This window comes from Oreochromis aureus, linkage group 4 (genome assembly GCF_013358895.1).
Source record: "Oreochromis aureus strain Israel breed Guangdong linkage group 4, ZZ_aureus, whole genome shotgun sequence".
NCBI classification, from domain to species: Eukaryota; Metazoa; Chordata; class Actinopteri; order Cichliformes; family Cichlidae; genus Oreochromis; species Oreochromis aureus.
The window spans coordinates 34969193-34983636 of record NC_052945.1 but is presented as its reverse complement, the minus strand read 5'-3'; the positions used below and the strand labels follow the sequence as shown (position 1 = coordinate 34983636).

General features: G+C 45.8%; 1 protein-coding gene across 3 annotated transcripts in view; it reads left to right on the top strand.

The window, feature by feature from the left end:
• smg1 (SMG1 nonsense mediated mRNA decay associated PI3K related kinase) overlaps window positions 1–14046 on the top strand; it is a 61364-nt gene extending 47318 nt beyond the window's left edge. For all 3 annotated transcript variants that reach the window (XM_039611148.1, XM_031734319.2, XM_039611147.1), the window contains exons 44-64: window positions 248–357; window positions 1007–1225; window positions 1653–1846; window positions 2491–2663; window positions 3781–4060; window positions 4448–4720; window positions 5497–5731; window positions 5834–6045; window positions 6143–6299; window positions 6762–6951; window positions 7308–7588; window positions 8338–8547; window positions 8818–8955; window positions 9665–9817; window positions 9903–10082; window positions 10983–11210; window positions 11386–11597; window positions 11680–11780; window positions 11960–12133; window positions 12409–12515; window positions 12858–14046. In XM_039611148.1, coding sequence (XP_039467082.1) covers window positions 248–357; window positions 1007–1225; window positions 1653–1846; window positions 2491–2663; window positions 3781–4060; window positions 4448–4720; window positions 5497–5731; window positions 5834–6045; window positions 6143–6299; window positions 6762–6951; window positions 7308–7588; window positions 8338–8547; window positions 8818–8955; window positions 9665–9817; window positions 9903–10082; window positions 10983–11210; window positions 11386–11597; window positions 11680–11780; window positions 11960–12133; window positions 12409–12515; window positions 12858–12935 — 3905 coding nt within the window. In that variant the 3' untranslated portion in view covers window positions 12936–14046. The remainder of the gene's footprint in view (window positions 1–247; window positions 358–1006; window positions 1226–1652; window positions 1847–2490; window positions 2664–3780; window positions 4061–4447; window positions 4721–5496; window positions 5732–5833; window positions 6046–6142; window positions 6300–6761; window positions 6952–7307; window positions 7589–8337; window positions 8548–8817; window positions 8956–9664; window positions 9818–9902; window positions 10083–10982; window positions 11211–11385; window positions 11598–11679; window positions 11781–11959; window positions 12134–12408; window positions 12516–12857) is intronic.
• The last annotated feature ends 398 nt before the right edge of the window (window positions 14047–14444 follow it).

Below are 14444 nucleotides of genomic sequence, written 5' to 3'. Positions count from 1 at the left end.
ACAACAGTTAGTCAGCCTGTTCTGTGCAGATATAATAAAGCTTTTTTCCTCCACAGTGCCCCATACTATGATCAGACTCGAACCTCTTTATCACACACTGAGATGTTGGAGTAAACCCCGTTGAGGGGTTATTTTTGGCTGCTAGCGTGTAACATGCAGACTGGAAACAGTACCACACATGTAGTGGGTGACCTGCTCGTTTTCCTGGGTGCACAGTATCAAAGTGTGTTTGTCCGTGTGTTGCCAGGGAAAAGCCTGCGAGTGCCAGAAAAGGTCCCATTCAGGATGACCCACAACATTGAGATGGCTCTGGGAGTCACTGGGGTGGAGGGCATCTTCAGGCTGTCCTGTGAACAGGTTACTCTCACGTCACACTGCATATAAAACCATTTGTACAGTCATTAATTCAACCCATTTGTAAAGGGTATCTGAATCACACCCACCTATGTTACCATCAGAAGCATTGCTCACACACCTTGTAAACCTTGTTTCACGTGGCATAGTCACAGTGTGCCCCGTGGCAGGTATACCATACCACCGTCCACCTGCGCTGTTAGAATAAGGATCTTCATCCCTTGCTGCTGTTGCGCTGAAGAGAACCAAGTTCTGCTCTGTACCCAAAGTATTCAATATGTTGGAGCTTATAAAATGAACACGTGAGCCTGAGAAGATTGTTTTTGGTAAGGGTAACGATTGGAAACTATGCCCACTGGGCTTTAATTGATAAATATTGAGACGAGTGGCGCTTTTTTGCACAGTTTAAAATAATGAAGGTAAAATTATCCAGCAGATGGAGTGACAGAGTTTGTTTTTACAGTTTGCTACAGCTTACAGGCTGTTTGTTAGAGGCATGTAGTGCACTTTTGTACCTCGGGATATTTCCCATGCACTGAAACATGGACGTGTGCCAGCTGCTACAGCAGATGTTAGAACTGTCGGCTGTTGTGACAGGATGGAAGTCAAAATATACTTGGAAAAAAAATTAAAGTGGGATGTGTGTTTCTAGGTGGTTCAGATAATGCGACGAGGCAGAGAGACCTTACTGACCCTACTGGAGGCCTTCGTCTACGACCCTCTGGTGGACTGGACCGCGGGGGGAGAGGTAGGATTTGCTGGTGCAGTGTACGGAGGGGGAGGCCAACAGGCGGACAGCAAAAAGAGCAAGCGGGACATGGAGAGAGACATCACGCGCTCTCTCTTCTCCTCTAGGGTGGCTGAGATCAAGGTGAGTTCACAGATGTCAAATAATCATACAGCACCTTATCAGCAAATACGGTCGGTTTTGTGGTGGTTTCTGAGGTCGCCGTGGTTGCCATGGTTGCAGTAGTTTGTTTTTTAACCTTTCTTTAATCGCACTTGTCAATGTTACTTCACTTTGTCTGGCAGTGAGAACAATAAATAGGGGAGAAACTTAAATGACAACTGCGTTACAGTTTAAAGAAGGTAGTGGTATCAAAGCAGTACTCTGCTGTCATTCCAGGTTAATCCACAGCTGACTAAAACTACGTTTATTTCTCTTTAGCTTACAGTGTCTAAATGGGTAGGAGTAAGGTTGGCTTTGTTTTTAACAACCCTGCAAGCTGTAGAATGAATCCTTTCCTGTATTTCATATTTTTAATGTGTTATTGATATTGTGTGTGGGCCTCGTGCAGGTGAACTGGTTTAAGAATCGTGACGAAATGCTAGCAGTCCTACCACAAGTAGAAGAAGCTGTAGAGGAGTACTTGGTCCTGCAGGAGCTTCTCTGCCAAGGAGAGAAACGCCAAGCTAAACTACAAGAGGAGAGCGCCTTCTTAGAGGGGGCAGAGAAGCATCCTGACCACGTCATCTTCACTCTGGAGCAAAGGTCAGACACAGCACGTTATTTTAAATGCATATATATTTGAAGGACTGAAAGGTACGTCCAATGGATTCATTGACTTTTTTAACATATTTGGATATTTGATCGTCTTTTAAACAGACACTACAGACAACAAGATAAGGAAATGTGGCTTTTTAATTATTAATTGATAGATAAAGTTAGGTGCTGTTGTTGCTTGGAAACATTTTTGTGGTCACACTTACAGCATAAGATAAGCTTCATATTACCCCTGAAGGAAGGAACGGGTTCATAATGTGATTGGTCACTTTGAGTAGTTATATAAACAGCTATACTGTGGCAACAACAGAAATACTATTTTAAACTTTGTTTGAAAGCTAAAGTGCAGAGTGAATCATCAGCTGTTGTTGTTTGCTGTGTGCAGTGGAGATGCTGACAGCTGTCACTGGATTATTTACTGAGAATGTGAAACTGCAGCCGCGTGTGCAAAGCAGACACTGCTGCATGTGCGATGGCTTCTTTGTGCGCACGCCTGCTGAGTGCTACGTGCAGGAAATTTAATAGCACCCCTGGAATGAGTGACATCAGGAAGATGGATGACATAAATACTGTATCCACAAACATCATCGCCACATTCTGAACTCTTACTCACCCAGCCTTCCTACTCACAGGTACTCTGAACACACCCAGCTGCAGTCACGACAGCGGACCGTGCAGGAGGCCATTCAGGGCAAACTGACTGAACTGGACCAGTGGATCTCCCAGTACCAGGCAGCATTCTCCAGCCTGGAGGCCACACAGCTCGCCAGCCTGCTGCAGGACATCAGCAGTCCTATCGATCTTGGTCAGTCTCTGTATAAAATAATCTCCTCAGGTTTCTGAATATTGTGTATTTCAACACATTTCTGGGTGTTGCTTTGGTATATTTTGCTTGAAAATATATAAAATGAAAATAGGATGGTTTCACATTTAGTTGTAAAAACAGGGTAAAAACTTTTTATAACCTCCATTTAAAACAGAATAACAATATAAGAAGGCATACTGTGGAGAGAAAGAAAGGTTTAGTGGGACGCTCGCCTTACCCAGGATATTCAGTACGTCCCACCAGCTCAGTAGTGCAAGGCCAAGCAGGCTGGCAGCTATTTTCTATACAATAAATATTCTTTTCCCTGCATTTTAGTTGTAGCCATGGTTAGCATCATTTGCATGTTTACACAATAACTGCACAGCTCTTGAGTTGCTCCTGACCTGATTGGAGGGAGCCCGTTTTATTATGTAGTCGGCAGCCAATAAACTTGCATATGACACAGGAAGTCTGTGGCACCTGGGGGTCCACCTGTGCTTCCCACTTGTTGGTCTGGACTCCCTCACACAGTAGAAACAGACACAGATTGTCTGAGTACGAACTCAATCGTCCAGGTCAGGAAATCCCAGCAACATGATTGTTTGTCTTCATGTAGCGTTTTCAGTGGCAGAGACGTTTTATACGACTCTTTTAAGGATTATTGAAGGTGTTGGAAGAGTATTGTCTGTACATAGTGTGAGTTCTGCATTTGTTTATAGTTTCCTTTGTCCTGCTGTTAGTGTTTCTGTAAAGGGAGGGAACGAGAACATCTGTACTGTGGAAGTGGAACTACAGCCACTGGTTGAGTGTCATGGCCCTTTATCCAATAATGATTCTCCAAACTCACATTTCAGGTTCACTCTGTCGAATGCATTTTCTGTCTCTAGTGATGTCATCGTGAACATTTACTGTTCTTGAAGGGCCTGATGATTAACTGTGTGCCCGTCTGTCAGGGTCAATGTTATTCATTTATGTGATATTGATGATTTGTCCCTGCTTATCATTTTAACACTATGATTAAACAACACTGCTTGTGGTTCCGTTTTCAGTAAAAATGCATTGAGCACTGATTTGATTGTACTGAGCTGTACTGTCTTGTTCTTGGCTGTCCCATCAGGCCCTCCCAGCTATGTGCCAGCTACAGCCTTCTTGCAAAATGCAGGCCAGGCCCACCTAATCAGCCAATGTGAGAGCCTGGAGGCGGAGGTGAGCACCTTGCTGCAGCAGCGCCGTGGAGCCCTCCGCAGCTCCCTGGAGCAGCTTCACAGCTATGCCACAGTGGCTTTGCTGTACCCACGGGCTACCCTAGTATTCCACAGGGCCCACCAGTGGAAGGCCTGGTTGGAAGAGCTGCTGAGAGACATGACAGCAGATCACTGCCAGCACATCTACAGACAGTAAGAAGCTATGCCTTGTCTTACCAACATTGAACAGTTTATCATTTTCATCAGTTAACCCTACGAATGTATGTGACCAGTTGGCTAAACAACTTAATTGTCACTTAGCTAGTACCAGCCTTACTGGTGACCAGTCCTCCCAGAGTCCCTAAAATGTTTTTGGTGAAGAAGCACCCCTGAGACCCACCGTCAGGTCCAAGTTACACACCTAAAAATATCATCTATGCCTTCATGAGTGAGGATAGTTCTCATCAACTCAGCACACATCCTGTGTGCCCCTTCACCTGAGTTACCTGCAGTTTATGAGAGAGGACAGGTTGCTTATGTCCTGCTTCTCATGGTGTAACTCATGATACCAGCTAAATCTGTCTCTCTCTCTCTTTCCAGATACGAGTTGCTGTTTTCTCCACAACCTTCTGCCGCCTCCTGCCAGTTTCTTTCCAGTGTGGAATTGACTCTGCAGCACCAAGTGGCTGACACCAACGAGCGCGTGGTGCACCAAGCAGAGCGGGTGAAGGCTGAGGGCACCACAGTAGCAGCGTGTGAGGAGCAGCTGCAGGAGATTGAACACTGCATCACAGTTTTCCTGCGGGAGAATGGAGAGCCAGGTTCTCACAGCCTGGCTGCAATCATCACCTCTGCCCTCTGCACACTCTGCAGGTTTCATTCACATTTTCATTCTGTGTCTCACAGTAAGCAGTTTTCAGTCCCTGTCTGTGAGGGTTTGTGTCTGTACTGTAGGTCAATACTTTAACCCTCTAGGGTATAATTGGCCGTTTTTGACTACTTTTGATATTACCTCTATATTTCACCTCTAAAAACTCTTTATCTTGCCTTGTTTGGTATAATTTTTTTTCAGCACAACCTCAAATATCTGAAATTAGAGTTATTTTTTCATTTTGGCATCCCATACAATTGTATCCCAAAGCAATCTGCTAGACTGTTGGCATTGTCACAGTCTGCTCTACAGACTGGAAGCAGGCCTCCTCATCTGTCCACCTCATCCAGCTCTCGTCGATTTTTCTTTGCTGTTAGCACGACTGAGTCCTGGTCAGATCATTTTATGTCTCAGACTCTGTTTTCTTTAGTGAGACTTGGCCAACTCACCTGTGAAAATAACCATGGAAGCACTAAAACCTGGGCTAGCAGGCGTGCTACTGTTACTGATCTCACACAGAGTGGGCAGAAGGTCACATGGTGAGAAGTGCTCGGTGCATAAAGTGAAGTGTCTATAGCAGCATGCAGTCATGTGAAAAAGAGAGTGCACCATTTTTACTTATGGGGCTTCAATGGGACGTAAAAAAACCGATGTGGTCCTCAGCAGCTTTGGAAATGAGATCAGTCCAACCTTGGTGTGCTTGGGTTTGAGTGGGTGGATAAAAGCTGCACTGGACACAGTGAACCCACTTTTGTCTTGTGTGTTTGATTGACCATAGGCGTAACCTGGTGATGGAGGGTGCAGCAACCAGTGCTGGGGAGCAGCTCGTGGACCTGACGTCTCGGGATGGGGCGTGGTTTTTGGAGGAGCTGTGCAGTATGATTGGAAACATCAATGCGCTTGTAACACTGCTGCAGCGCTGCCCACTTTTAACTCACGACCTGGAGCTCCCTCCACCTTCAGCTACCACCCAGGTTGTTTACCTGGCCAATGCTGTGTATACGTGCTTACAGGTAGGTCCACCAGCAAAACTATGAAGCTGAGCAGTAACAGGCTGAGGCTGTGTGAAGTCTTTTTTTCTGACATTGCTCTGGCCTGCCGTCTTTTTACTGCAGGAGCTGAACACCAATTTCCGTCAGATCATCTTTCCAGAGGCTCTGCGATGTATGATTAAAGGAGAGCCGACTCTGGAGTCCATGTTGGCAGAACTGGAGCAGCTGGTAGATCAGAGCTCTGATGGTCTTGGCCTGCAAGGTTTGGCCGATAGTCTGCAAACCGGCACAGGCCTGGACCACAACGGCCGCAACCACTGCCTCCACATCACCAGGTGGAGTTCCAGTCATGCATTTTTAGCAGACACAGTGCTGTTTAGCTTGCTGCTAACCTGTATGCTTAAAGTTTGTTTTTGTGTGTCTGTTTTTCAGAATGCTGCGTGTGCAGTACTCTGAACTGATCCAGCCTCATAGCATGGATGGACAGGGCCAGGACACACCAAAGATGTCTGCAGGTCAAATGTTGTTGGTTGCTTTTGATGGCATGTTCACTCAGCTGGAGACGGCCTTTGGGCAGCTGACGGAAAAGGTAGAGCTTACATTTGTGCACATTCAGTGAATGCATGTTACGACCCGGCTCAAAAGCTGCAACATAAACATGGAGACTGATACCAGAATTTCACAGAGAAGAGTTTTTTATTTTAAATCGCATAATAAGTTGGCTAAAATAGCTGGTACCACTACGACAAACACTAGTGAGCCTTTATGAAAGCCTGTCTCAGGTACGCCTTTATCCACACCTGGTCAATTAGCAACAGCACTGCCACTGCAAAGAGATTAAGGGCTGCAGAGGGCGGAACAATGCAGTAAAAGACCTAAAATGACATCAGAAATCCTTGTGAGGTCTGTAACGTGATATTTTTATGATCTAAGCAGGATAAGCTCGGATCCAGTCCTAAACAGCTCTTCTGCTCTTCAGGAACTAGTCTGCGTTTCTTACACTGTTGTTTCCTGGATCGACTAATATTACTCTGTTCTGCGTTATCCTTAGCTGAGTTCTTTAGAGGTGCCGCCTCTCTGGAGAAAGGTGGATGTTCTGAGGGAGGCCCGAGCCACACAGCTCCACTTCTTTGATAGCCTGAATCAGCGTCAGCTGATGGAGGAAGTGTTCTTCATCAAGAGACTGCAGACCATCAGGGATTTCTTCAGGCTGTGTTCCTCGTTTGCTCAGACTCTTTCTGGTAAGAGCTCTCCACGGCCACACAGACTGAGGATGATCTTATCATGTTGTTGCACTTTATTACAAGCACCTGCTTGATGCCATGAACACTTTAGAGAGAACTGAGGAATACATGCTTAAAGCATTGTTAAAATATTGATTTAGCCGTAATCTACAGCCTTTTCTTCTTCCACTATGAAGTGTTTATCGCTGGATGTTTGTGGTTTGACTTTGTCTGACACAGTCTGACTTTGTGCAAACAGAATGTCTCCCAGAGAAAGAGAGAATATAGCTTTCTGAGGTATTTGTGAGCTCGGTGGTTTAAGTAATCAGATATTCTTGCAGCGTGTCTGATGACTGTGGGACAAATCTTCGCAGGTACCTGTGCCCCAGCTGAGGACCTGTTACCTACAAATGGACCTGTTGGTTTGGGAAAGTCCCTGTACGGCCGGCCCAGCAGCACTGGGTCGGGTGCAGCAGTGGTCAGTGAGGAACAGATGATTCGTCCCATCAAGGCCTTCACTGCTGAGTTTGTCCGGCAGATGCTTATGGGTATGCCCAGCCAAGCCCTCAGTCTGGCCCTCTGCAGCACCCTCTCTGCCCTCGGTGTGGACATTGTCGCTCAGGTGGAAGCAAAAGACTTTGGTGCAGAGAGCAAGGTATGATGAGTGTGGAATTATGTGGTGTGTAGTCTAAGGGGCCTGGAGTCTTTGAGCACTCAGACGACGGGGGAAATGCAGAGTTCAGTTGCACAACATTACACTGTCCCATCCACTCAGTGCTGTGGGCTTTCCAAATAAAATGTCTTTAAATGTTCAGTATTATATCTTTGTTCTCCAGGTTAGGTCAATGTTCTTTTCAATGTTTTTCATGTTTTCCATGTAAACGTTAAAAAAAGAGTGTTCATTTTTGCATTTTTTCAACAGTCTTTAGAAATGCTGAGCACAGGTTGGCTGCATTCTAGTTCAGGTTGGTTGATCTGCTGATCACTGCTGTCCATCTTGGTCAGGTAGTCCTTACTCAGCCTGTTTAAAGATAAATAATGCTCTCTCTGCTGCAGAGAGTTGCAGTAATCAGTGGTTTGAATTAATAACCTGTTCTGTCAAAGCCTCCCCAGACTGTCGGACAGCCATTACCCTTTCTGGACCCATACATACCAATGTGTGTGCTTCACCTGTTCCAAATATTTTTCATGTTGCAACCTTATTCCAAAATGGATTCTTCATTTGCACCAGATTCTACTCACAGTACTCCATCATGGAAAAGTGGAAAAACCTTATATATGAAAAAACCTGTGTGTGTGAAATGTTTTAGCGCAAATGCAAAGTGGATACACATTTATTCTTCCAGTTTTCAAAGACTGTAAAGAATACCATGAATACCTTTGCTATGTGTGGTTTCTCCAAAGGTTTCTCTGGATGAGCTCTGTAAGAAGGCAGTGGAGCAGGGTCTGACGTCAGGTCGAGTCTCCCAGCTGCTGCTGAACAGAGCCACAGTGCTGGTGTCGTCCTATGACACAGCATGGAAAAAGGTTGACCTGCTGAGGAGGCTGGATAGCAACCTGGAAGCTGCCAAGGCCAGCCTGCAGAGGAGCCAGCTGCACATCGCTATGTTCCAGGTACATGCACCAGTGTGCTGATGCTTTTGGAGTTGTGATGCGTTATAGTCTAAGATCACTGTTCACATCACAAAAAATACTTCCAGTCGCCTCCAGTGTAAGCTGAAGATCAGTGAAATTAACACAAAGTGCTGCAAAGAAAAGGGCGAGTTCTGGTCAGCTTTATTAGAATCAGTGGTAATTGATGTCTGGATCATCTCTGACATGATTTCATGTCATTTGGTGGCTTGTCCAAATATACCACAGTTTTTATTGGTACGTTTCTTTCAGTGGCAGCACGAGGATGTTCTGGGTCCCAGTAATCAGCCTTTAAGTGTCAGCATTCCTCCTCGTTCTGTGATCCTCAGCAACATGAAGAAGAAGCTGTACAAGCTGAGTCAGGATGAAGCAGCCATTGTTGCCATTCAGGTGAGTTTGTCTTCATTCCCAGATCTAAACCATAATAGTTTCTGTTCACTTCAGGAGAGTGACATTTTAAAAATACTTTAGTATGTTTAACATAGGAACTACTACAGGAAAATCTCATAGTAAAGTTTAACCGCAGCAGCTCAGTAACATTACCTGGAAGGCATGTCTGTGGAATTCAGGACAAGCCTGATGGGTTGCCAGGCCGAGCCAACCAAAAGTGGCCACATTCTGCTTGGCTTTCTGGTTACTATCGCTCTCTCAAGCTAACTTAAGGTTATGTATATAACCCAGGTTCTCTGAGTAGCAGATGTCAGTGTCTCACCCTCATCAGAAGCTCAAATGCTGTTACACCAGCCCCTACAGGCTGGCTAAGTGACACCAATGGCAGGAGGGGCTATGGCCTCCCTGTGTATAGCATCAGGTGTCATTCAGAACAAGCGCACCTCTTCCTCACTTCCACAGTAAGGAGGGGGGTCTGGTGCGACGCTCACTTATGCTACTTTAGCAAAAAGGAAAGTTTTGAAGCCTGATCTTAACCAAGATCACGCCCCCTTTGTTGTAGCGTTCATGTCGCACAACACGCAGACGCATTGCTATGACGACAAGCATGCACACTGGGTTGTAATGGAAAACCAGTCGATCCCAGACTATGTAGTAATTATGAGTATCTCACATGAACACCTCCATGTTATGTTGGTGGTGTCTTCAGGAGAAGCTAGCGTCGCTGGAGGCTAGCATCGAGCAGCGTTTAAAGTGGGCCGGTGGAGCCAACCCAGCACTGGCGCCTGTCCTGCAGGACTTTGAGATGACCATCAGAGAGAGACGCGCCATGGTGGCCAGAGACAACCAGCGCACCAGCCAGGTACAGCCGCTGCTGTGTTCACCTCCTACTGTCACTGATCACCACATTTGGACAAAATGCCAATTTTCCCCCTCTTCCTTTCCAGGTCACATTCCTGTGCTCCACGATCCTCAACTTTGAAGGCCTTCGGACCCGATCCCCCGAGGCTCTCAGCATGGATGCAGCCCTGTTTGAACTGCTGAAGCGCTGCCAGCAGACGTGCTCGTACGCTGCCCAGTTTAGCAGCACAGTGTCTGCACTGGAACTCCAGCTCCTGCACAGACTGGTTGGTTTGACCTTTGACCTACATTTCTGTCAACAATAAAGTTTCTGGTGCAGCCTTGTTTTTTCACCACATTTACTGATAACATTTTAAATCGAAATAATTAGTCCTTCATCTTTAATTTCCACATGTAATGCTGTGCTGTAACATGTAGGATATTAAACCTAGTTTCAGCCAGCCCTAACAAGTCTGTCATACATCTAAATAACTATCAGTCTGGCTACATTTAACCAGATGAGTGAGCCGTGGCTCTGTGGGAGGGGTGTCAGACTCCAGTCCTCGAGGGCCGGTGTCCCTGCTGCAGCACACCTGAATAACATTATTTGGTCATTAGCAAGAGTACAGAACTGGACTGCATGCTGAGGTGGCGACACCCTGACCCCACTCAAGTAATTTTAAGTAAATGTGAGTGTTTGGAAAATTGTACTTATAAAAATCCTTTTCTTGCACCCTCAGCATGCAGTCAGACCACCAGCCGAGTTAATAAACTCTGCAAACATTTACTGAGGTCAGCGCGAGGGACAGTTTTCTCCTATCGGTGTCTGGACAACCAGAGTTTACAGGTGCTAGCTAACATTAACCATTTAAAACCAGCTAAGCTTACACCTGGATTAACTTAAAACAAGTAACCTATAAAGCTTTACAATAAATCCACTTTTGACATGTAATGTTTGGAGTTCCTACTGAAACTAAATGTTTCTGTTTGCATTCACAGTTCATCTTTAAAGTCTAACAGATGTGTTTGTATGAAACACGTTCTTTTTGTTTCTCTTTAAATCTCCACCATGTTTACATCCTTATGTTCTTTGCCCTCAGCTGCATTTCTTGAGACATTTTTTGAGTGATCACCCAGTGAGTTTGGAGAAACTTGGTAAGACAGTGTTGTGCTTTCCATTGCTACAGAGTCCAGTGCTAGACTTGCCTATAGGCACTGTGGAGTGGCTCAGCTGTGCTCAGAGGCAGCTGGAGGATGAGCTGAACATGGAGCAGAGGAATCAGGAGGAACGGGAGCAGCAGCTGGAAACCTGTGGAGAAACTCTGCAGCTGCTGGTGGACTCGATCAAAACGATTCTCTCTAATCACAACCGCCATTTAGCTGACGTCAAGCACCTGCTGAGGGCCATGGCCAAGGTACACCTGAGGCACACACACACACACACACACACACACACACAGAGCTGATTTTAAAATCTGGGGTGTTTTCACCACTATTATGTGTTTGTCATTTGAATAAGTGCAGAAGACGAGCGAGTTGCTGCATTCTGCTGTATCTGCAGTCGTCACTGTTCTTACTTATGTCGTACAGGATGAGGAGGCAGCGCTGGCGGATGGTGAAGAGGTGACATACGAGGGCAGCGTGCGTCACTTCCTGTTGGAGTACAAAGCTTGGCAAGACAACATCCAGTTAGTGCTGTTCACTGTTGTCCAGGCCAGTGGACAGCACCTCAGCCAGGAGCAGCTAGAACTACTGGAAGAAATCCCCAGTACTCTGAAAGAGCTGCACTCACAGAGCCAGAGGTGCTTGGGTCACACACTCTTAATGATGTTTTTCATTTCCACATAAAAATCTTATTATTAATGTATCCATTTATTACAACAGCGTCTATAACGGCCTGGTGGGCTTTGCCTCCCCACTGGTGACCGACAGAGACACTGAATGCTCCAGTCCTGTTTCTGCAGCACAGTCGAGCTTTGCAGCAGGTATAACCTCACACACGAGCACCGTCCAATAGTAGCTTGTAACCAGTCAATGTTGTAGCACGCTACAAACTTTGTGGTGGGAAAAGGGGTTTTCACTGTCAGTGTGCGTCCTGTCACGTGAACACAGCTCATGTGGCACGTACACACGTGTGTGTGTATTTGTTATGTTTTTCATTTAGCTGTCAGATGCAGTGGGGTGAAAACCCAGCCAGACTCGATGTCCCAGAATGCACGCAAGGCTCTCCCACGCAACCTGGGAACCCCGACCGATACCCCGCCCAGTACTCTAGTGAGCAGTAAAGGTCTCAACCCCAGCCCAAAGAGGGCTGTACGAGACCCCAAAACAGGACGAGGTACTCTTCCTTTACTCTCCTCACAATCCTTGGAAACTGGTGTTTTTGAAAAAGCAGCATGTTTCACAAATATGTAACATGTATGCAGCAGTCTGAGGTCAGAAGAGCATTTGTTCCCTTCCTCAGAGTGAGGATTAGTGTCAGTGCTTATGTTCAGCAGGAGTTGCAGGCTTGCTGCATACCTACCTTTAGCAAATGAAATTTTATGCACAGGTTCCTGCACAGATGTGTAACATTAGAGACTTCATCTGAACAAACACTTTGTTCTGTTTCAGCGGTCCAAGAGAGGAACTCGTACGCAGTCAGCGTGTGGAAGAGAGTGAAAGCCAAACTGGAGGGCCGAGACATCGATCCCAACAGGAGGATGAGTGTCTCCGAGCAGGTAGCACATCATTTTGTAACCATCAGGGGAATAGGGAGGCATCTCAAAGCAGCCTCGTGACAGGATGAAGAGATTGTTTAAAAGAATCAAACAAAATGTGCTGACACAGTGTGGAATAGATGTTTGCTGCTGTGAGAGTCACGTGGGTTTATCACATCTCTGAAGCCTTTGTAATGCAGTAGCATCGGTAGCATCATTCAGCAGGGGTCTGCGTGAGTCTGAGCACAGCAAAGTACAGTTAAATAAAGAGCAGATTACAATCATTATCATAATCAGAGGATCAGATATCGTAACGATAACATTGTCTGTATTTAAAACTGACCACATCTGGTTTGGTTGCAGGTGGACTTTGTTATCAAGGAGGCTACCAACATGGATAACTTGGCCCAGCTGTATGAGGGCTGGACTGCCTGGGTGTGAACGCTCTGCTGCTTCATGTCTGGTCCAGCGAAGGCTTGGAGATCCACCAGAGTCCAGCGGGACTTGGGTGTCAAAACAGCAGTACCAGGCCATACTAGGGGAAGAATATGGGACGTGGATGCTTAGTCCACCCTCCCGCACCCCTGGGTACCCAAACTGGGGCAGCAACCTCGTAGCATTGCTGCAACCACACTCCCCCCAACAATGGGTGATTGGGCTAACACGGCACTTGGTGCGCCTGCTGACCGGCCTTCCTTTTTGGGGTCTGAGTGGGCATGGTGGCATCAGGAGAGGAAGGAGGGAAGGAAGGCAAAAGCCACCTCACCCTCAACTTGCAAATACCTTCCCTCTCTCACCTACATAGCTGACTGTCAAGTTGTACCTATAAACATCACTGCATCTTTTTGTGGCCATCAGAGCCCAGCAGAGGGCGAGATGAAGCGAGAGGTGAGCTGTTTTCCTCCGGAGCACACAGCTGACACACTGGCTGGGACTTTACTGTGGCTGAAACTGAGTGGACGGTCAGATGGCTTACACGGCTGCGCGTTTTTCTCTCAACATTATCATTCTGAGCAGCCAGTGGGTAACACTGTGAGGGAGGACGGAGTGAAATGGGGGTTTAAAAGACTATTTCAATCCAACTGCAAACACGGTGGAAACGTAATAATCAAACTTTGCTTTGGTTGTTAAAAAGAACAAACTTGACTCTAAAGTGCTGTTAGATTTCACCGAATAAAAGATGAATTAGAATTGTTTTCTCAGGAGGTCTTTTTCTGTTTTTTTGTGGTTACAGCTGTTGGAATAGTTTCAGGTGGCTGTGAGTCAACTGAAGGGAAAACCTCTGCTTGAGTTTCTTCAGTGTGGATCTTTAATCTGTGTTGTGCTTTACTATCAGTAGGATTAGATTTCTGCCTTTTTCCAACTTGCCTGTCTCGAGCTGCTTGCATCATGTACTTACACCCCAAGCCGTAATGCTTGCTTTTTATGATTTTGGACCTTCTAGTTTTACATTTTTATTGGGAGAAATGTTGTTTTTGGTGATGGTGAAACATGTTAATTCTTAAAACTTTTATTGGATTTTGTTGGATGCCAAATAAACGTGGAACAGAGAGGTGTGGTGTTTTCTGTGACAGCTCTAACTGGGGCTGAACGATTAGACTGGTGGTTTCTCAAAAAAACCAAAACAGGGGTCTGCTGGAAGTGACCATCCTCGCCCAGCTGAACTAAGTAGGGATAAGGTCTTCAACCAGAGCGATCGACAAAAGCTGCCTGGGTCCATTTTGTACAGTCAGCTTCGATCTGTTTGTTGCATTTGAATTTCTTGAGATCTTCTGAAGCTCATCCAGGCGAGACAGTGAAATATACACCTTATGTCAAAACCAGCGATTTATGACAGGGGCAGTAATAAAAGTTCATGGGAGTCATCATTTTTATGAATATCATCAAATTATAATATTTCATAACTCTGTAATAATCAATCATCAGATGGCCAAAAAATATGATGATGAA